Genomic DNA, 22,895 nt, shown 5'->3' on the forward strand with positions numbered 1-22,895 from the left:
TGATATTCCCAGCTCCTTAATCATCCTTTTGAGATAAGATTGTAAAGATCCCTCTCAAAATGCATCCATAACTCGTGATGGGTGGGTGACACATGGGCTGATTTATGACATTAAGCGTCCAGTCATTTGTCAGGATATAGCCAGCTTTGTGTGGAGACAGAGTCAAGAAAGGAAACAAGAATCAAGAAGCACTACACATTAGGGTCACGCCATGCATAATGTTCAAAGCTATTCAGCCTGGAAGCTGATTTCCCACCATCTCTTAAAAATATGCAAGCAACATTCAATTTCTAAAAAAAATTACGATCGCATTAAGTGATAAAAAATAGTGAGTTTTGATAGTTAATTACTAACCCATCGATACTAAGAATGAAACAAGAAACACGTCACCAGAAAGTCTATCAACAACTTCCGATGGGCTACCCGCTTGATATCCCAACCTAGAGAGGAATAGATAGGATCCACATTGTACACACAATTCTTTGAAGACATAAATCCATACGACAATTTTCCAAATTGTTACCTATGGCTCCAGAGTGTCCCAACCAAAAAGAATGTAAGAATATATTTTGGTGTTAAGCCCAGAGAAGTTCAGTGATTTCTCAGACTCCTTCAGTTACAGTTTTAGGATCCCTAATTACTCCAAAATGAGGGCTAATTTCACGTCTCAACAAGCATTCTTTCCTAACTGGATTCCTGGAGGCCGAAATAGGAAAGAAAAAGCAAAAGCGTTCCAAACTCTTTTCCGACCTTCTCTACTCATTTGTAACTACTTTATGCAAATTATTTGCCGATCTAGCCGGCTGCATTAAAACTACTGACCCTGAAGTTTTTATCGTTTTTCAAAATTAGGTCATTTAAAGTATTTCCTAAACCCCTCTTGGACTCTAAATCTCTGAAAAAAGTTACATTTTCAGTTTTCGAAGCCATTTTACTAGATACGTTTTTATTTTAATGTTTATAAGTTCGAAAGTATGTTGTAAGTCCAATCAACCACATAGCTTTCCTTATTATGATGTTATATTATCTACACACCCCCAGATTTTACCATTTTGGGTAACTATGATCAGATACCATGGGGTGGGAAGAATCATTCTGTGTCACTCTCTTGGTCCCTAATATCTCCTATCCCCTGGGTTAGAGCATGCTGTGGCCTGATATCACCTAAGGCATTTAAGCTGGGAACAATACACGTTCTGAGTCTAGGCTCCTCCTAAATGAAGGAGCTACAGAAAAGTAAGTGAACAATGGGATAATTAATATCGGTTATACATCCATCTTCCTGGTGTCTCAATCATGTGTGCAAGCATTCTTGGGGTTGTCCTGACTCGGTGCTTTACTAATTCGAGGTTCCCAGGATTGAGTGTTAGGAGGAAGGGGCAAGAGAGGAAGGCAAAGATAAAATACAAAATATATCTGAATCCTGATGTTAGCGTATTGACACAGTTAGAGTGTATATGGCGTGTTAGTAAGTATGCGTGTGTCTGTCTGTGTATACATATGTGTACACATACCAAACGCTTCTACCTGCTTCTATGGAAACCCTGTTATAGTAAGATAGGGGTCTTCAATTTCTATAGGATTTCTTTAACTGAAAATACATGCATTCACTCAACAACTACTAAGTGAACACCTCCTGTGACATCTTTTCTAGATGCTCAGGACACGAAAGCTATTAGACAGGCAAGATCTCTACCTCTCACAGAGTAAGAGGCAGTGGGAGGCAAATAATCAAAGAGTTAAATAAACTAGATAATTCAGACAGTTAAATCCTACTATTTATTCATTTCTTACCATGTGCGCTTTACGGCATTAACTCAGTTGATAAAACCTGGCGACGTGATAAGGAGCGAGTGGGGGCGGGGGCAGTGACACTTTACACCGGCGTTTCAGGGAGGTGACATTTAAGCTGAGAACTCAATGTGAAGACCTGAAGGAAGGCTGTCCCCAGGGACGCGAAGGCCACTGGGTGGGAGGTGGGGAACAGAAAACCAATGCGACTTAGCCCAGTTAGGGTCAGAAAAGTATGAAACAAGGTCAGCCAGTCACAAGGGCCTTGAATATCATGTTAAGAAATACAGAATTCATTTTCTTTTTTATCTTGGGTGCATCGGGGAGTCACTGAAAGGCGGCCAATCTAACGCATGCTAAAAAGACAACACTGACCCTACGTTGTGTGCCGAATGTCTTACGGAGCGATGAGAGTCAGGAGAGGAGGTCAACCCAGATACCATTACTATAGTCCAAATAGAAGATAGCAGTGTGGACCATGGTGCGAGTAGTGAAGAGAGAAACTATGTGGGTGGACTCAGAATATATTTTGGGGGCAATTCAGTCAAGACTTGCTCATAATGGATGTTTGGAGTGAGTGGAAAATATGAACCAAGTAGGAATTCCCAGGTTTTGGGGTTGAGCATCTGGAGGCGATGGTGATTCAATTTCACGTTAATACACACACTCAGTGAAACTCCCCCACTCCAGAAACAACCTCCCCCCGGCTCCCCCATCAACAATGAATCATTTCTTGAGACCTTGTTCAAACGCTACCTCTATTGGGTAGTTGTCCCTGGTTCCTTGTGTCATTTTATATCTCTGTTATAATAAGTACCATGCTTTGAAACGTTGTGTGACTTTTTGAGAACATACTTTGTCTACTTTACTAGATGCTTGAGGGCAGGAACTATTTCCACGTAACTGTTGCACCCTTACCGTTAACATGCACGGTGTCTTACGGATAGTTCTGGGAATCTAAGTTCCAGTTTCCTCAGATCAGTCCTAGGTTTAGGCCCGATGATTATTAGTTATTGACGGCCGTCCTTTCAAAACTGTGTTTGGATGATAAATTATACGGTAATCCTACACATAGAAAATGCCCGATACTGTCTAATCATTCTAAGACTCAAGGCCTATTTACAGGAATGCAACGCAAAGAGGAAAAATTGGAGTTCAGTTCTGATTCTCTGAAGCTCCAAGGTAAGAATCATCCGATAAAGAATACAACCAAAAGGCAAAGACTTTGTACTGCAGACATTTGAGTTTTGTCTACAAATAGGAAATGGAATGCAGGACGGCAGGTTGCACATATTTGAAGACCTTTGTGCCTCAACCGTCTTCCTATTTTAGGAAACTATGCATTTTGGGCATTGTTATTCTGTGACTTTTCCACTGACATATGAAGCTACAAAAGATGTAAGCAGGAGGGATTTCCAAATCATACAGTATGTGCTAAAGCTGTTCTCACCTCTGCATTTTTATGCTACACATTAGTAGGGAGGGTTTGAGATGAAACTCCCCGGTAACTGTCAACAGGATGACTGTCTTCAACATCCTCAAGGCGAAGGACCCATAACCAGGTTGATTCCAAATCAGCATTTATTTGCTCTCTCAAGGACATACCCGTAATCACTTTCGCATCTCATGTATTTTACGCTTGAGTGGCATCTACTTCACAACTTGGACCGAGAGCCCGTTGGGCAAGATTCTTCCTTCCCAGGCAGAATGTAGCCCCATATTCATGGAGGTGCTTATCCAACAAACTGTAATAAGGAGAATCCACTATTTTATGCATCATAAAGTTGTCCTGGAGGTGCCTGAGGAAACCCCTTTGTGATCCACGATTCAGAGTAACATGCACTTGTCTTCCAATTGATGTTTGATATTTTCTCGTGAGTGATATATTGTTCTCAACACTTTGAGAGATCGCCCAGGGAGAATTAATTCCTAATTTCTTCTTGTCTCACCTCTGCAGGAAGTTGTGTGTTGTTGTCATTTCTTTTCTGTGCACTACGCTTGTGCATTTTGGAACAGTTTCACATTTTTCCATTTCGTGTCACAGGATCATTACAGAATAACGAGAGAACGCGTGAGGCACAGGAGTGCTGCTCCCTTCCTCGCTGTAGAGCTCATTACTGGCAGGAAGCATCCCCCAGAGTTCACGTGAGGTGGTGCCTCACTCACGGTCACTGCCATGTCCTTCATCCCACCATGCCACCCGTTCACACCAAATCTTTCAATGGCCGCTGAGACGAGAACGTAAGATCCACCCAAACCCTACATTTAGCAGTAGTGCTTTTAAGCCTCAGAGAATTAGAATTAGAATTTGTTTTCTTTTTAACTGAAAAAGGCCAACGTTTTCAATGACGACTGATAAGAAAGCATTCCTTTGCAAGTTTTACCAGTTACACGCAGTCTCAACGTTTCATTGTTTTAGAAAACCTCACACGAGTATAAGGCGATTTCAACGTTAAGGTGCATCCAAGAGAAAGAGGCACTTATCACCTGTTTACAATTTACTGTACTTGAGAACCCACAATAATTGCCTACTCTACTGTCTCCGTTAGTCCTACAGGAAGAAACAGAACACACTCACCAGTCCTTTACTTCACAAAGGGGGAAAGAGCCAAAGTACCCTGTGCGAGGTCCTAAGCTAAGAAGGGCCCATCTTTGAAATCGCGGCATGATAATGGCAACTTTGGACCCAATGAGGTCACGTTTGCCCTCAAGTGGCCCTGTTTTCAATATTCTTTCCACTGTGCTAAAGAAATACACCAGCATTTTAACTACATTATTATTGAATTATCTTGTGCTCTGAAAAGCAGCATTTTGTCGTACTATGTTTAAGAGTATACACCCTAACCACCTGGGGTGGAGGTGCCATTTTCCATTTGACTATTCCAAATAGGCAAAGACAATGTGTTCCTTCCCCACGGCAGTGAAGGCGGGTTGTAATATGCATAAAAGCATCTTGGTCCATGTAACTACCCTAGTAGTTGGATCAGTCCTACCTGTAGATCCATCCTAGATGCAAGCCTGTATGGGGGACCCAAAGCAGGCAGCTGAATTAAGTAAGATTATGAATCACTATGAAAATCTCATTGAGTACTGACATGTTCAAAGCCTACAGCTCCTCTTCTGAGGTAACGAAGCATGGGGAGTAATATGTGTGCAGAGTAACTTCTCAGCCAGTTTCTGGCCCCATGAGAGGATCTCCAAAGCACTGCTCTCAGGCCCTGGGACATGCCATAGGCTGGGTGAGGAGAAGGAGGTCATTGACGGGGAGAGCTCTGAAATTCACACTATGGCTCTGTCTTCCTTCAAGGGCCAGCACTGTCACCTGCACCCTGGGCACATCAGGGAGGGCCCTCGGCTCATGGGGGGATCTGAGCACACTGCTCATTTGGAACTCAGCCTGTCAAGATGCTTTTGTAACTCTGGCTACATTAATTTATCCTTATCGGACAGGAATGAAGAAAACTTGAAGTTGATTCACAATTCGCTCTTTCTCTGGCTTTTATCAATTCTCTGTCACGCAGAATATTTGAATTTTTACGAAGAGACAAGTTGATATGAACACATCAGAAAAAAATAGTAGGAATTTAATAACGAGGAGGAAACATTTCTAGCTAATTTCAGATCTGCTAACTTTGGCAGGCTGCCCAGAATTTTTCCTCCTTTTATTTATAAAATAATTTAAATATCTTTGTACTTTGAAAAGTAAATTTTATATACTAATGGTGGAGAGGAAAGAATATCTTGAGGTTGGCTGATAACAAATTTGTATCAAATGGCAGATAACCCAACTGCTGGTCACGAGGCAAGACTGCCTCAATCCTGATCCATTGGCATAGCCATCCATTGCTACCTGAGGAGGCAACACCATTTGCCTTGCAGAAGAATTTAAACTTTAAATTACTGCACTTTTGTCAAATACCCAACGTGTTTCATTAGCTGGAATTCTAACTTATTCAACCGGACGACCAGAGAATGTACTTAGATTGTCAGGTACTAGAAATGTTTATCTTGTATCTTACTTAATCCCCACGACCACATGGTAATATAAATGTTATTGGGCCACCTCAGTTCTTTCTTTTACGGTGAAGAAAACTGAGAGCCTGAGAGGTCAAGTGGTTTGTCAAAGTCACGCAGCTAGAATACCAAGGCTTTCCTTTTTTCACTGGACTATATGATCTCTCTTTTCCTCTACTCACTCTCTCCATTATTATTTCAGCAATGTAAACAGAAAGTGAGTTTAGTTTTACTTATTTTTAGTTTTTTGAAAATACTGATTTGAGAGAGAGTGTGCGTGCACACGTGTGAGCGGGGGGGGGGGGGGGGGAGAGGGAGAGAGAGAGAATCCCAAGCAGGCTCGGTGCCCAGCACTGAGTCCCACATGGGGCTCGATCCCGTGAGCCGTGAGATCCTGACCTGAGCCGAAATCAAGAGTCGGATGCTTAATGGACTGAGCCACCCAGCTGCCCTAAAGTGAGTGTATTTGGTTAAAGAAAAAAAAAAAGAGAGAGAGCGAGCGAGGGAGAGCGGAGTGGCGCATGTTATCTGGGCTGGTGAGGCCAGGGTGAACAGTAATGGCTCATCAGGGTTTATCAGAACATACTATGTAGGAGGCCCTGGAGGACGAAAGGTTCAATGAAAACTTTCAGTGCAAAGTTACTGGGCCCCCACAGGCAAGGCACAGCCCCGGGCTCCCCAGAAATGGAGGGGTTACAATCCCCCCCCGCCTGCCTGCCTCTCTACCTCCCCCCTGCCCCCCTGTGTGGCCTGCCTCTGTGTCGTCAGCCCCCCCCTACATAAAGGAAGGATTACACCACCCTTTCCTGGTGTGATGGTGGGCAGTCGGGGCAAGCTGTCAAACACCTTGCCTGGGACCTGGCAATAGTAGGGGCTCAGGGCCTTGTGGCGCTCAGGGCAGAATGTCACGCGGAACACGGCCAGCAGCAATCAGAAGCGGAAACACACGTAATGTGCGGAGAACCCAGACAACCAGCCATGGGACTTCGGAGAAGGCGGATGATGAAACTCGGCTGACCTGATGGGTCGAGCGCTTCCGAGACCCATTCGGTCGCCACCACCAGACGAAAGCGTTGCACAGAGTGGAGAAGTCACTGGCCCAAAGTCACAGGCAGCCTGTGAGGGGCCAGGCAGGGTCAAGTCCAGGCCGCTCCCCGCCCCGCCCCGAACCAGCCGGTGTCCCAGCCCTCACGCCGCTTCCCAAGACGCCGGTACCGTTAGTCCGCTTCTGCAGGTGACCACCACTCACCACGGTCCCCGAAACAATTAAGGAGGGCACCGCAGTGGAGGATCCGATCTTAACACGGTCTCAGATTTTCCACGCGTGTCCTACGTGTAACCCTCCTCTTCCCAAGAGAACTGTCAGCTCAGGGATTCCAACAGTCACTGCACATGACATCTACGGATCTGAGGCACAACTGAAGGCACCCCAAACAAGTGGGATGGGTGGGGTGAAATGCCACAGCAAAGCACAGCTTCGGAAAATGCAGGGTCTGCCCTTTGCTGGGAAACACAGGCTGGCCTCGTGCAATGCTATAATTAGTAATGAGGCTGCTCAGTAACAACCCATAAACAAGAAAATATCCCAGGTAACAGTACTGGGTTGTTTTCTTTTCTTTTTTTTTTTTAATTTTTTTAATGTTTATTTATTTTTGAGGGAGAGAGAGAGAGAGAGGAATGGGGGATGGGCAGAGAGAGAGGGAGACCCAGAATCTGAAGCAGGCTCCAGGCTCTGAGCTGTCAGCACAGAGCCCGTCGCGGGTTCGAACCCACGAGCAGGGAGATCATGACCTGGGCTGAAGTCGGTTGCCTAACCAACTGAGCCACCCAGGCGCCCCAAAGTATTGTTAACGGAAGGTCCCGATATGCATCTGCCCAGTGGGGAAGTGGCCTTCGCAGGCCACTGATCTCTTAACAGTGGGTACCAGTCCCAGATGTCCCAGCACAATCAACAGATGAATGTGTAACTGCATATATTTAGGTAGGGAGACAGAGAGATACATAAATACAGACGCAAATAGCAAATAGCCTACTTTTACTCTGTATCTGAATAATTGTCACATGGTTGGGCCGGAGTCTTCTTTTCCTGTTAATTGTTCAAGCACCATGAGATATGTGTAATCTCACGATAGGAAGAAAATGCTTCAACATGTTAAGGGTTCTGTTTGTCTTTTGACAGTCTTAATAATATAATGTTTTCAGCAATAATCTTTATGAATGTACTGTCTAAAGAACCAAAGAGGGACGTATTTTTCATCCAGCTCATTTTCAAGTTTCATAATGTAAGAAGTATGGTCCTGTCTCCATTTGGTAAGCCATTATTTATGTCTGCTGACTAGTAGAGAGTGTGATTAAATATGCACTGCATATGAAAATATGAAAAATTTTAATAGTGTAATATGTTTCTGGGGCTGATTTCAAGGCTAATATTTTATGGAAGACAATCAAGCTTTTGATTTAAAAAAACAAAACTCCTTAAATGCTAAAGAAAAACACTTTTCAAATGCAATAAATTTTGAGAAAGTATCATGCCTATCAAAAATAGAACTGCTATCTTGAATTACAAAGAGGAGTTTAATCCTCCCTCTGTTAAATGGTACTTAGATTTCCCTAGGGGAATTTGTACATTCCATTAAATTCAAAGATGTTCAACTATTAATTTTGTTATTATATATTCATCAGAATGCTAAATATATTTATTAGGTGAAGGAAAAAAGATCTGTTCTCTGGGTGATTATGGCATTTGTGATATTTTAAATGGTCCAAAAAAGGAAAGTTGAATCTAGTATTTTAACAACTGTACCAAATGGTCAAAGATCCTGTAACACCTTGTACCTTTCCACCAATGGTGCACATGTTCCTTCCGGCAAAGTATATAAATGGCTAATATGAAAAAGACAAATATTATGTTCCTATAGGTAATGACTGTCCACATTAGAGAACTTGGAACTTTCAAACTGGAAAAAACTGAAATGGAAAAAACCCAAAACCTGCTCTTAAAATGTTCCCGTATGCTCTAGATAAGAATAGTTAATGAATAATGAAGGAACTGGTGTCTTGAAATGAGACTGGCTCATTGTTCTCCTGAAAAGCATTTTAGCCTAATTCTCCTATGACTCCATGACTAAATGGGTTTATAATGCAACATTTTAATGTTAATAATCTACTTGCACGAATCAAGCAAATGGCAAGTCAAAGACTAAATCAATTTGTAATAATAATAAAAACCCTTCACTGGTCATATGAGGCAATCTTTAATAGACACTAATTCTCCACATTGCCCCTTCTGCCTCCCAGATTTTGGGGGACTAGGCAGAAATATGTTTCTTTAGAAGTCTTGTAATTTTACTGATAATTTTTCTCCATAAAAATAGCTCTACTCAGAAAATAAAAGCATTCATCGAAACAGGAAGATCAACTAATACACTGTAATTAATTGTCAAATATTTCAATTTAATAGTGGTGCAGGTTAGGAGTAATTAGCAGTAAGCTGACTCAAGTATTAAGACTATAAGATTAGAGGTAAATTTCGAGCTGAAACGCATTTAGCTATATTGGAAGTATCATAGTAGGCTAGACATATTTAGACCCCATGACGTGACATTATAGTTTTTTAAAAAACTGGAGTATTTGTCTCATTTTAGAAGATAAACAACAGCTTAGAAGGGTCAGTATAAAAAAGCAATAATGGGGGAGCGCCTGGGTGGCTCAGTTGGTTAGGCAACTGACTTCAGCTCAGGTCATGATCTCACGGTCTATGAATTTGAGCCTCGTGTCGGGCTCTGTGCTGACAGCTCAGAGCCTGGAGCCTGCTTCGGATTCTGGGTCTCCCTCTCTCTCTGCCCATCCCCTGTTCGTTTTCTCTCTCTTTCTCTCTCTCTTAAAGATGAATAAACATTAAAAATATAATAGAAATAAAAAAAAAATAATAAAAGCAATAATGATCCCGCATTTGTCTGAGGAAAATATTTAGGGCTCCAGTGGGGACAAATGAGTTCATTCATTTGATCAGAAATAGTTACCAGGGTCTCTTACTAAGTGTGGTGGACCACTTACATTGTTAGCAACAACTTCCACATGAAGGAATGAAACCAAATAAACTCTCAAGGTACCTAGGTCCTCTTATCTGTAAAGAGCTCGCCAGGGGGAGCGAGAGGGAACATGAAATCTTCTGTTCCATGGGGGGAGGGCATGTCCAGAGCGTTAATGGCGAATAGCAAGGGAAGAAAAGAGACAACAAGGACATGTGTGAAGCGCTCAGTTTAGGGCCTGATTCCCAGTGAGGACTTGATATATGAAGTGTCATCATTTACTAGTTAGGGTACGGGGCTGAGGATGGAACATCCTCGGGGACCCGAAATGGGGAGGAGAATCCAGCAATGAGCATGGGCTCAGAGAAAGGGTAGGAGGGGGACCATAAACAGGAGACACAAGCTAGGACGGAGCCCTCAGCGACAGGATTCCTACAAATAGCCTTGTTTGCTGTTTCTCCTCCCTGCTCCCACCGCTGTTTCTCCTCCCTGCTCCCACCGCTGTTTCCTCTAGGTTCTGGGCTGCTTTGCCCAAACTCCCCCTCCACACGTTAAGGACCATTTTATTAACAATTTAAGAGGTGAGAGCTAGTGGCTGAAGCCTCACACCGGGGTCCAGAGAATCCTTCTCCTGGTCCTACTTAGAATATGTTTGTCCAGGGACAATTACGAGAGCTTAACTATAGTTTTCTTCCCCACTCTTTGTTTGCTGAGGACTATTTAAATAATGGATACCCAGCCAGAAAAAAAAAAAAAAAAAATGACTTGATGAGCATCACCATCACGGCCTTTCCAGATGTTTGCCTTTAGGACGTGAAATGAGTTACACAGAAACAAGATGGGGAACTGCTGGCAAGACACCAACATAGCAAGGAACATGCGTGGGAGTGATCGACGGGCCCAGAATTAAATATGTCAGCAATCAGTGATGCTATTAAAGAGCCTATCATAAAATGTCCACATGGGGGCAGAGAATTATTTGAAAAAATCAGAAATTAATCTGTAATCTCAGGCCCTGTCTCGAGCACCGCCTCTCGTTGTGGTCAGTATTCCTTAAGATCACGAATTAAAAAAAAAAAAAAGGATGTTAATTTGATTTTAAAGCTGAAAAATATGATCTTTGAGGACGGGTTACAGGAATTGGGGTAGTCTGGGCCAGGTACAACACGACTTGATAAATGTCAACCACTTGAAATCAACTGTTCTCCCAGCATCCAGAAGTCTGAAGCGGACAAAGTAGACTAAAATTGTAGTAAGAGATTTTCGTTTAACTTTAATAAGGAACTTCCTGGAAGGAATCTAAATCTCTTACTGCAATTTAACTTAATGTTACAAGGTTAATTAAACACAAACAGGCTACCAAGGAAAATTGTGGAATCTTGGCTCTTTGATAGAAAACCACATATCTTAAATGGTTTAGGTTTACTCCTGCCTGGAATTAAAGAGGCTGGATTGAATAACTCCCAGAGTTTGTATATTATATAACTGGGTTTATAGCTTTTTAACTTCTTCCGTGCATGGGCGAGGCACACATCCATATGAACTCAAGGGTTGAAGAAAAAGTACAACAAGCCCTATATACAAAGTCAATCTTGAGTTTTCTTACTTGGCATAAGAAAGGAAAAGTGTTATTTTTAAATTGGCTCCTTTCCTGGATGCTATTAAGGAGAACTCCAGTTTGGAATAATATTTTATTATAGCCCTAAAAGATGGTCCCAAATCATTAACATACTGAGTCCATTGGACTACTTATCGATATCACATTCAAAGTAGTCTGTTCTGAGCAAAGAAAGGGCTGCACCACAAACACTTACTTTTGTCCTTATTAGGAATTTGACATTAAAAAAAAAAAAAAACCCAAACCACACACTTTTATTATACATGGTCAAAAATAAGAGCAAAACCAGCTCATGTCCTCACGGCATTAAAGTGGTTTAATACATTGCTCTCATGTGCTGCAACATTCAAAAAAAGGATAATTTGTGAAAAAAAGAAACAAAAGCCCAAACCAGGCTGTAATTGCCAAACATTTCATGAATTGTGGCATAATGCTAAATAATTATTCTTCATCTTTTTTTTTCCTTCTGTCAAAGCGGGCAAAATCATTTCTTGTTATTGCTTTTTTTTTTCCTGTTTTTTTTTTTTTTTTTTTTTTATTTTTAAGAAAGAAACAAACCACTGTGACATCCATTCCATTTTAAGCACATGCTTCCATTATTTCATATCTAAATGGGGCTGACATCATCAGCTCCTTTGTGTCCTGAAAGACATTTAGCTCTGGTCCACTGTTACATACTTGATGCATTACGTGAAATAAAATATCTCAAGATTTTGGAAATATTTATTTTAAAAACAGCAATCAAATTGTCTGTAATCACATTTTCGGCTTGGCTTTGAAAGCCACATTATTCAATGTGCCAGTGGTCCTTTCCATAATGGCGACATATTAGAAATTCATGCTGCTGTAATACCTCTGGCTTCCTTGATGTACAGCCCTGCCTACAGACCCAGAGGAATACCCTCTGCTTCAGTTTCGTGTGTCCTCCACAGCACCTTCTGAGGTGATGGTTGTCAAAACAGCTGGACGGTGGCCTCCGAATGCAAAGTGTGGCATGACTGAATGCTGAAAGTGACAATAAATCTGAGTATATACATTATGCTTTGCTTTTGTTGCCTGGAAAAATAAGGCATTTGGGAAACAACCACCCTCCTCCCCGCCCCCGATTCCATTGCCTTTTAACATCTTTTTCCATTTTAAACTCCAGAACTGGAAATTTGAAGCATTCAAAGAAATTGAAATCTCCTTTGTGGCTTTTTTCATTGTAAATTTTCTATAATGTGTCATTAGGAACCACACGCACAAAAAGCTCAGGTCTAAATGAATCCTTTCTGCGAGGCCATTCTGAAACTTTGCACGGTTTTTCTTTGTATGAAAGAGCTTCTGTTGACTGCACAAAGAACAAGCAATCGCCACATATAGGCCAGGCAGCGAGGGTTGGATGACTTTATACAAGGTTGTATTTTCCTTCCACCAATCCATGATTAAACCCAGCAGCGAATGTGCCAGAGTGGAGAGAAAAAGAAGAGGCTCTTGATTTCGGTTTGTAGGAATCAAAGGATTTTTCTTGAACCATGAATGCTTAATACAGACATTTTCTTATTTAACCTTTCTCCCAAAATAGTCCTGTAGTTTCTCTTTAACAACATGAAAACACCGTCCGGTCCCACAAAGCAACATCACTTTCTCCTTAATGGCAGAACAACATTTTCCACTCAAAGAAATGTTCTGTTCAATAGATTCAAATATCTTAATAACCATTTAGGCTCTGGGAGGGACAGGTAAAACACTGAGGAATGAGAAAGCCAAAGTGATGGTAGGAAAAATTACTAAGTGACTAAAGTAAAAAGCCGAGCGAGTCGTGACTCTGGATCCCAGTTGTGTGGTCAGTAGAGTATGAATCATAGGAGAGTGCTAGCCCTGGAAAGGGTTTCAGCGATCAACCAGTTCTGTGGTTTTCCATCTTCTTGGGCGTAAGAATCCTTCGTTCAAGGGAACTTTTGTAGGAACTATGAACAAGTGTGACACCAGTCCGGCTGAGTCCTGCCTTCCCCTGTTTCCAATGAGCATAATCTGGACCCTCGGATCCAGCCCAATCCTGCTGGTTTCAGATGGGGTACAGTACATTGCCCACGCTTATTATCCAAGGCAGGCCCTGGCCTTCCAGACTCTCGTTCCAGTGCTCTTCTGACGAGATTCCCCTCTCTGAGAAGCGCAGGCTGATCAATCATCCACTAGCAAAATAACTCAAGGGAACAGTGAGAAAAAATGGGACTCTTGCATATGGGGTCATGAATAGCTGTGTCACAGAATCCGAACTAACTGGCCCTTGTTTGACAGCATATACTAATAGAAATTCTGCCCTGTTTTATAGGTTGGGCTTAGAAAGCAGGGACTTGAAGAAAATGGAATCTGTTTTGAAGAGCCAGAAATCTAAATTCTTGCGAGAGTCCCAACTGACTGCTAACATATAAAGTGGCACCAGCAAGAAGATACAAAAAGGGAGTGCCGGGAAACGTGGCAAGGAAGAAATTTCACCCCATGTATGTTTCAGCCTCCATACAGATTTATTTATGATAAATTTCAGGAAGCAATCTCGATATTCTACCCTGGTGACCTTTTGATCAGAAAGGGATTCCCACTGAATATATCTAGCACCTACTGTGTGACAGGCACATATTTCACAGATAACTTCTTTCATTAAACGTCTCATCATGCCCATGTTATAGATAAGAAAACTGAGGCACAGAAAGATTATGTAAGTTGCTCAAGGTCACATAGCTGGTAAGTGGCAGTGCTTGGATTTGAACTGAGGAAGTCTAGCCCAAAGATGTTGGTTTAAATGATATTGGTATATAAGGACACTCAGTAAAAGATAAAGCCTTCTTTGGTTAATAGCAGGCTTACTATTGTTCCCCCCCCAACCCCCACCCCAGCCCCCGCCGGCCAACAATTGTGAAGAAGATTAAGGATTGAAATATAAATAACTCTTTGGGAAAATCTTCTGTTTTATGCATTTTAACTCTTCCAAAAGAGTCATACAGGCTTGCTTTTCCCATTTTATTTAACAAACTTATATAATGCTTCCTATGTGCCAACAACTGGTCTAAGCGATTCTTCAGTGTTCATTTAACCCCATGAGGTAAGGGCTATTTTTATCCTTTTTTTTTTTTTTTTAAGTTTTTTAATTTATTTTGGGAGAGAGATAAAGAGAGAACACAAGTGCGGGAGGGGCAGAGAGAAGGAGAGACAGAATCCCAAGCAGGCTCTGCCACAGTGCAGAGCCCGACACGGGGCTTGAACTCACAAACTGCAAGATCATGACCTGAACCTAGGTCAAGAGTTGGACTCTTAACTGACTGAGCCACTCAGGCGCCCTTCTCCTTGTTTTTTAGATAAGAAAGCTGGCATATTTAGTGGCTTGAGCCACTGAGCAAGTCACTTAACCACTCCAAACTTCCATTTTCCAATTGTGAAATTGGGATAATAATACTCATTCAGACATTGATTTCTAATTATAGACTAAATTTTTTTATGTCTAATACATTAGACATTTGTAGGAAATGCTTAAATTCAGTCAAATTGTATCACTTATGTTGCCACTGGGGATAAGAACAAGCAGATACTAGAAAATTTATCTTTAAAATGAAATCTCAGGAAAGACATATTATATATAACAACTGATATGAAAGATAACATATGACATAATAATGCATATAGATTAAACATTACAATCTCTATAATCTATATAATGCTTCAGTGAGAACTAAAATATTTCTACCCCTGTGAGTCATTCAAATTCTAAACTTCTGTCATGTGAAGATACTAACACCAAGATGTGAGCACCACGCTAAAAACAAAAGCTCAGCTTTAATAATTCTGTAAAGCTTTTGGAGAATGCAGTTGGAGACAGTTGAACCCATACATAAGTCTGCCTAGGGTGGCCCTTACTCATAGGATATTAAGAATCACAACAAGTTTATTATTTAGAATCTACAGGTGTTAGCTTTTATTATTGAAGGTGACCTTGACAGAAGGGCTGGGAAAGAACGCTGCAATTGCTAGGTGGGCAGCTTTTCCATCTTGATTTCTGTAGTCATTACTGCCTTGTCGATATGAGTATTGATGACCTGAATTGTACACTATTCATAAGTATATTTCAACGATTGGCAAACTGACCAATAGTTCGGTTGTTCAATTTGGAGATCACATTAGGCATGAGCAAAATTTTTAGGGAAGATTTTTAATTTGTTTGTTTGTTTGTTTGTTTTACAAAGAGTTTTGTTTGTTTGTTTTTACAAAGAAATATGAAGAAAATATTCTGTAAGTCCTAAAGTTCCTTTCAAAGAAAATAACCCCTGAGAGCTTTTTAAACATAAAATGTGGCTATATGAAGGCTTGTTCATTTTCAGATCTGTTTGTACTTGGGAATGATGTGAGAACAGTTTAGTAGCCCATCTTTCTGTTCTCACTGTCACCGCCCTCTATATCTCCTCAACACCTCTTGCCTGAGTTATGACAACAGGCTCCATGGACTTTGCACAACTCGTTTCTTACCACCGCTATCCATCCAGGAAGACGCCAGAAGGATTTTCCCATGATACCGTTTTCATATTGCTCTCACCCTGAGTGAAAGCAGCCAATGTTTTTTATGAATCCATCATATCAAGCCCATGGTCCTTTGCTTGGTTTTTGAAGTCTTTGGCCAAATCTTCCAGCTTAAAACATATCGATCATTTGAGCACTTTGAAACATTTAGATCATGGTAAGCATTTAAAATGTACATGCTGATGAATGGCATTCTAGACACATGTTAGCTCAAAATAAGTATTGAAGAGGCTCCTTGTTTCTCAGAGGAATTAGTAGACTCCTATAAAGTCGGCCCTTCCAACTTTATTAGATTTCTACTGCAACTATAGACTATATCAGACTCTGGCTCCTGGACTCCAGCCAAAGATCCAACTCTTGAAAGATGATTCATACAGCAAATTTAATTTCCAAAGCTACTTTCTCCAAGACCACATTGGCTTAAAAATGGGTTTAATATAGATTTGATGTTAGAATCAACATTAACTAGACCTAAGCTATCCAATAGAGTAGCCAATAGGAACGTGTGGCTACCTTAAATGTAAAATAATTCAAATGTAATAAAACAAAAATTAGTTCTTCAGTCACTCAGCCACATTTAAAGTGCCTACTAGCCAATGAACACTGCTATTGGACAGTGAATAACAGAAAAGCCCTCATCACAGAAAGTTCTATCGGACAGTGCTAAAGCCCATCCAAAGCCTCACCAAGTTTTGGATTATTTGTTGGAGCAGCATTTTACGTAACAGCATAGAATGGTAGGGCCAGTACTGAGAGTAGGCAAAGTGGATGTTCAGCTCGGAATGTGGTCTGGGAGGTATCAGGAAGGCTCACCATTCTATGAAAGATCCTGCTAGATGCACCCTGCCAAGAACCGGAATGGCACGTTAGAGCTTTATCTAACCTTAGGTTAGGCCAACAGGGCCCCTCTGCTTTCTACAGTGCTAAAAGTTCCAAAGGAAATACCACTTTGAAGGGAAAATACCTAAAGTCCTGTTTTTGACATTGTGTTGGGTGAAGAAAGCATAAAGAAATTTGGATGAGGTGAGGTTCCTGATAGAGTAAGACAAAAGCACAGTGGAAGAAGGGCCTGGAAAGTGGTGTATTTCATGCTGTGATCAGGTCCAGTTCTGAGCATGCCATGTAAGGATAGTGTGATTGCCATTATGGCCACTCTGGAGAAATCCTCGACACATATATACTGAGAATATACACACATATGTACGTATGTTATATACAACCTATGTATGCACACATATACCGAAGAAGCATCTCTTAATGAGTGAATGGTACATTGAGGCAGTCCTAGGAATGCTAAGAAGACAAATGATATAAAGGAAAAAGGGTTTTGAGACTTAAATTACGTCTCATCACCCCTTCTATGGCCCCACTCCATCCACCCTGAGAAAACTCCGAGGACTGACCGGGTACTGTAGATACTGTATGCATTCTTCTTCTCCTTCTTAATGAATAGCTGATGCCTAGAAAAGCAACCCCTGGGACACTTGACTGACTCATGAACTGGGTCTGAAGGCCTCACCCCAAAGTGGACCAGACATGAGACTTTTCAAGGTGACCACTTTGAAGTACATTATTCAGATTTACAAATTTAGCACATTTGTTTAAAAATCCATTTCATATTTCATCAAGCCAGAGTTAATACTCCTACTCGTAGGACAAATCTATATAGGTAACAGATAATCTAAAAAATGGAGGATAGCAGTTTTCTGCCACTATTACGGCTGTGAATGAGTTCCCCTCTCTTGGCCACTGGGCTAGCTGCCAGTTCTTAGAAGAATCGAGACACTATCATGGCATTAGACTCTGGGACTCATTCTCCAAAAACTACTGCACGGTTTCTTTTGACTCTTCCCCCACCCCCACGGCCTGCCAACCCCCACCCTTCACATTCGTGATTAACAGAAAAACCTTGCGAAGCCACTCAAGTTAAAGCTACATCCCCAAATGATTTAGATAAGTGATAATAAGAATGCTGCCTATCAGAAACAATATGATATGAGCAAATTCATCAATTTATTCATTGTGAACATGACAGCACTGTTCAGTGACTTACCCAAATGACAATTGAGTTACTTGTACTGTTAAGTGATTGAACAACGGAAACCAAAGAGTGCTAATTAAAAGTCAATGTTAACCTCAGGGAGAGTTTGAGGACATGGTAAAGAGCTCTGTCCTTGGCCATATACCACTGAAAATATTTTTCACTACTCGAGATATAGACAGAGAAATTATTAAGGTTTAAGATCACGTAAAAATCAGAAGGAACGATTTTGTGATAAGCTAGTGTTTCTCAAACATGGGCTGCCTGTTAAAAATCCAGATCCCTGGACTTCTGGGTAGAAGCTGGAAATGTACTTTTTGCTCGTTTTCTGGGGGAGACACATTCCTACTAACTTTGAGAACTACAGAACATTTGAAGATTCATAGGGCCAACGGGGCCAACAGATTGAAACACTTTGAGGGAGATAAATTTTAATCACTAGAATTGTACCTCCAAAATAAAAAAGGAAAATTGTTTTCTTGCTTTCCATAAAATGAAATCCAGTTTAAAAGAAGTCCCTGGTCAGAAGATGTGAGGATCTGCCTTGTGATGAGAAGTCTGTCAACTTTATGACAGGGCATTCAGTGTCAAATAGTATTTAGAAGTTTGGCTTATAAATATAAGTGATCAAACATGTAATTCATTGATTTTTTTTCCCCTGAATTAAATATAAAATGGAAAATGGCTTTAGGAATCTATGGAGAACATTCTCCGTAGCTAAAAACTTATGCTTAGTTTCAGAACCCTGTGTTACCCCAATTTAAAGCTTCTTGCGTTAGAGTCGAGCTTACCCTCACTACGTCCCTCACTCCCCACCCCCCCCCCCACCGCACCCCCCCCCCCGCCACAAATTGGTAAGCAGATTCTTACCACAGAAATGGAGTTAGTAAGCAGTGCTCCATCCTGTCCCAGCAAATTGGAGACGGTGATTTCAGGTAGGTCCATGTTTTGTGGATGAAATGGTAGCAGGCCATTATGGTTCATTGGGTGACACAGAGAGTGGTAACCGGGTTCGACCTCATTCACGTGCACCAGTGAGTGGTCAGGGAGGGAGGGAGGGGTGATTGGTGGAATGTTGAAGTCTTCACTTTCCAGACTTGGACCAGGGTAAGACTGAAAAGACAAACGACATCATTGCAAATTATCACTCCCATCTTCTTCATCACCACGAACAAATACACATGAGCCCTCAGATCTTATTACAAGCAGCATCCTGGATTTGGCCAAGACATTTCAAACACGCAGATTACCCTGCTGTCATTTCACTATTATTCATGGAAAAAAAAATGCCTCAAAGGCATATGCACTTCTTGTAGAAAGAGTACTTCCATCAGGCAGTTTTATTTTTCCGAGAAACTGAACTCAAACATTGATTTCAAAGGTCCCATTGAAATTTTCCAGAGTTTTAATCTAACTGAATACCTTTTTCATGGGAATTGGGGGGAAGGAAGGCAATTTATAAAATTAATGTGTAATCAAACATGTTTCATAGGACCCCCCACTGCTCAGGTCATGAGACGTCATAAAATGAATTCCAGAAGTTCTGGGGAAATCACTTTAGAGTTTTGCAAAGCGGCATGTTTACAACGGGCAAAAGAAAAATAATTAGCGAACAAGTAAGTTAAGCATGTCGCCTAAGTGTGGTTGCAGAGAAAGTTTGATATGGGGAAAAAAAGGCTTTAAAAGCTATTTTTTTTCCCACGAAGATTATACCATCAAAATAAAGTGAAGATTGTTCTCTTGATTTCTGACAATTCCCATCTATTTGGCTTTCCTCTAAAAGCTGATAACTAATATTACAGTCATTCAGTTTCCTTTCAGCTAATTTGAAAGGCAAAATCACACTAACATTGTTATAATATGAATTTAGGAATAAAAGTCAATCAGTAAGACAAATAACAACATATGTGGGGCTTTTCCCTTTGGAAAGCAGCTTTAGAGAAAAGAGAAAGGGAGGGAAAGGAAAGAGAAAGGAAGGAAAGATTATACGAGGACACTCCCGTTTGAAACGGAATGCGGTAAACATTGAAAATATGAGGGGGGACTGAACAATAAAATATTGTTTCCAATTAATATCAAGGCAGAGTGATATCTACTAGTCCTTTATGCAGCAGGTGTTACAATAAAAAGGAAACGATCTGGGTCCGGTTCATTCTTGCAAGCTTATCTTTCAAATTAGGCATGTCTTCATAGTGTTTGAGTACATGAGTAACAGGACTTTCTTGTCTAACAGCACAGACCCTGCTGAAGTGTGCAAGATTTGCAATGAGCAGGCAGAGGGTAGGAGCCAAAGAAAGTAATGTAAGGTATTCATTGGGTGTTCAGCCAATGAGCTTCATGCTCCTGCGTCCAAGCGCCTGGGGTTATTTTTTCCAGATGGCGTCTATTTGTCTAACAGAAAGAAAATCTTCGAGTTGCACTTGCTAAATGTTGTACAAGTTTTAATATATTTGTTTAGGTGCTGTCAGAAGGCACGATGAAATGAAGCGCTACTGGAAACATCTGGAATTCAGACCTGGTCACGTAGAGGCACGTGCGGGTTAGAAACTAGGGGTAGGTGAAGGCAAGCTTTGACTCATCTTTGCAGATAAGTTTTCTTGGATATCTCAAGTTCTGCTAAGAAATCACCAGCTCTGAAAGTTCCAACATCAGTTACCAGCGCTTCCTGTTTATAGTTTAGATCTCTTGTCTGAAAAGCCCATTAGGGCTCAGTGTCAAAATTGTAAGTTTGATTAAATTCTCATTTGCTTGATGTATTTTAGAGCTTGAGTCTATGGATCTAAACCAACAGTTCCCGGGACAAGTATTGATTTAAGAAGAAGCACAAAAGATTTGAAGCGGGGAAGTGGGAGAGGAAGCACTTTTATTAATGCTGGTTTTGTAAAAAGCGCTGTACTGGGTCCTTTGACTATGTCGTCCTCACTTAATCCTCAATGACAGTCCTGTGTGTAGCTACGTTATCCTGTGTTCCTGAAGAGAAAACTGAGGCTCAGAATTTAAGTAACTTTGACTCAGCTGGTAAACAGCTCACACTATATGAGGGATGGATATACGCTGTGACATAGAAGCAGTTTGACTGCTACTATTTTATGAGGCTGAATGATACCAAGTTGCCAACACCCAATGGTTTTTGATCAACAAAATTTCATAATTTAAGAATTAACATTAGCTTCGGTATCAGGTCTTTCCTCATCCGAAATTCCATGTTAATGCCTATCCCACTAAAATATTTACTCTATGTGAACACAAGAAATCATAATTTGTCTTTGCGTCAACACTTCAAAGGCCGAACTTGTTGATGCTTATCTTTTAAGAATTAAATGGTGTCTGTTTGAAACTTCACTAAGTAACATACAGTTAATGCCAGGGATAAAGGGAAAAGATGTTTTTAATTTTATAAATGCTATTAAACCTCAGAAAGTACTCAGGGATATTCTATCCATGGCATACCATAGCTTTACATGCATTTCTCCAGTAGTTAAATCTTAATTTGTGGTGTTTTAAAGGAAGGTTTAATTGGTATCACTTTACATTCAGCGATAACAATTGTACTGCAATTTAACAAAGCTACCTTGTTTATTTTCATGTAATTACACATTAATGTTATTTAATCCATGCACTTATGTACCAAAACCACGGATTCCACAACCTAAATGGTAACGGGTAGTTACGTGGATCAGGGATTTTAACAGCATAAGGTTACCCGGTAGTTCCTGTTCTTTACATTAGAAGTCACGATATGGTTATTTGCCAGGGGCCTATTACAGTGTAATTGATGCCATAGAGAAGTATCATAATAATTGTATAAACGTCAGAATGTCACAGAACTTACAAAAACCTCAATGCCAGGCTAATTACTAATTATTTTTTTTAATGTGGAAATGAATTAGCTAATTCCTCAACATTGATTTCTACGACATGACATCTTTATTTTAATTTCCAAAAACTTAATAGGAGTAAGTCTGACTTAACAATAGTAAGTTATATATTAGAGAAAAATCACAGTTTTTGGAGGAATGTATTACAAGAGGATATGGTTCAGTATTTTCCTTATTCCCCCTGAGGCTGCCTGGTTAGAGTCAGTATTCAATGTGTATTGAATGAATTAACAAATGAATCACTGAACGAATGCATAAATGACCGAATGAAAGCTAAGGTGACCTTTTAAAGGCAAGAAATTTGGGAATATATCACTTTTATTCCAAGGGTTTGAATAAATACCCTGTATTCCCCAGACTTTGCACTGGTCAGCTGAGGACACAGTATGTAAGGTTAATCTCTCAGCATGTCAGGAAGACAAAACTATCCTGCTAGAGACATGAAGGCTTCAGTAGCTCGAGAAAGGCTGGCGCAAGGTAGTGTGGCCTGCTGATCTGTCCTGAAATGGCTTGCACTCGCCCTTCTGTAGTGACACAGAGGTCCCAGAGGACTTTTGAGGGTGGGTTTGGGGCTCCTGGATTCTCAGAAGTTGCTGAAACCTAGTCCCTCCTACAGGTAGAACATCAGTTAAGGACCCCATGGAAGCCTCAGCTCCACATCAGGATCCCTTGGGAACAGCAGGTCTGATGCCCCATGCCTGGGCAGCAGCAAGGGCTTAATTATACAGGTAAGTATAGAGCCGACGAGAAGGTATTCTGAGCAAAGGAACAGGGACACTGTGATGAAAGCAGAGGATGGGTAGTCCCAAAAGTCTTCTGTTGAGGTCATCCTTGGGTGATACAGTGGACCTATTACACTTGTCTACTGACTTAGGGCCCTTCTGACTTGGGCTTATTTCCTTCCTTCAAGTCTCAGAAAGGCCATGAGTTTCAAGTATTTTTCATTCTCCAGCTGTCTTGGGACCAAGAATCCT

The 22,895-nt window shown here is 41.0% G+C and overlaps 1 protein-coding gene and 1 long non-coding RNA gene across 4 annotated transcripts in view; one reads left to right on the top strand and one right to left on the bottom strand.

The window, feature by feature from the left end:
* TOX (thymocyte selection associated high mobility group box) overlaps positions 1-22,895 on the bottom strand; it is a 307,387-nt gene that overhangs the window by 109,992 nt on the left and 174,500 nt on the right. For both annotated transcript variants that reach the window (XM_060610589.3, XM_060610588.3), the window contains one exon: positions 18,914-19,156. In XM_060610589.3, coding sequence (XP_060466572.1) covers positions 18,914-19,156 — 243 coding nt within the window. The remainder of the gene's footprint in view (positions 1-18,913; positions 19,157-22,895) is intronic.
* On the top strand, positions 6,288-22,798 carry LOC132664099 (uncharacterized). Of its 2 annotated transcripts, none has more exons than XR_013553543.2 (3): positions 6,288-7,394; positions 13,769-13,937; positions 22,538-22,798. It is a non-coding gene; the product is annotated as an uncharacterized LOC132664099 (long non-coding RNA). The 2 variants fall into 2 exon arrangements; XR_009603435.3 differs by lacking the exon at positions 22,538-22,798 and adding an exon at positions 20,502-20,584.

Source organism: Panthera onca, chromosome F2, assembly GCF_046562875.1.
Source record: "Panthera onca isolate mPanOnc1 chromosome F2, mPanOnc1 haplotype 2, whole genome shotgun sequence".
Taxonomy (NCBI): Eukaryota; Metazoa; Chordata; class Mammalia; order Carnivora; family Felidae; genus Panthera; species Panthera onca.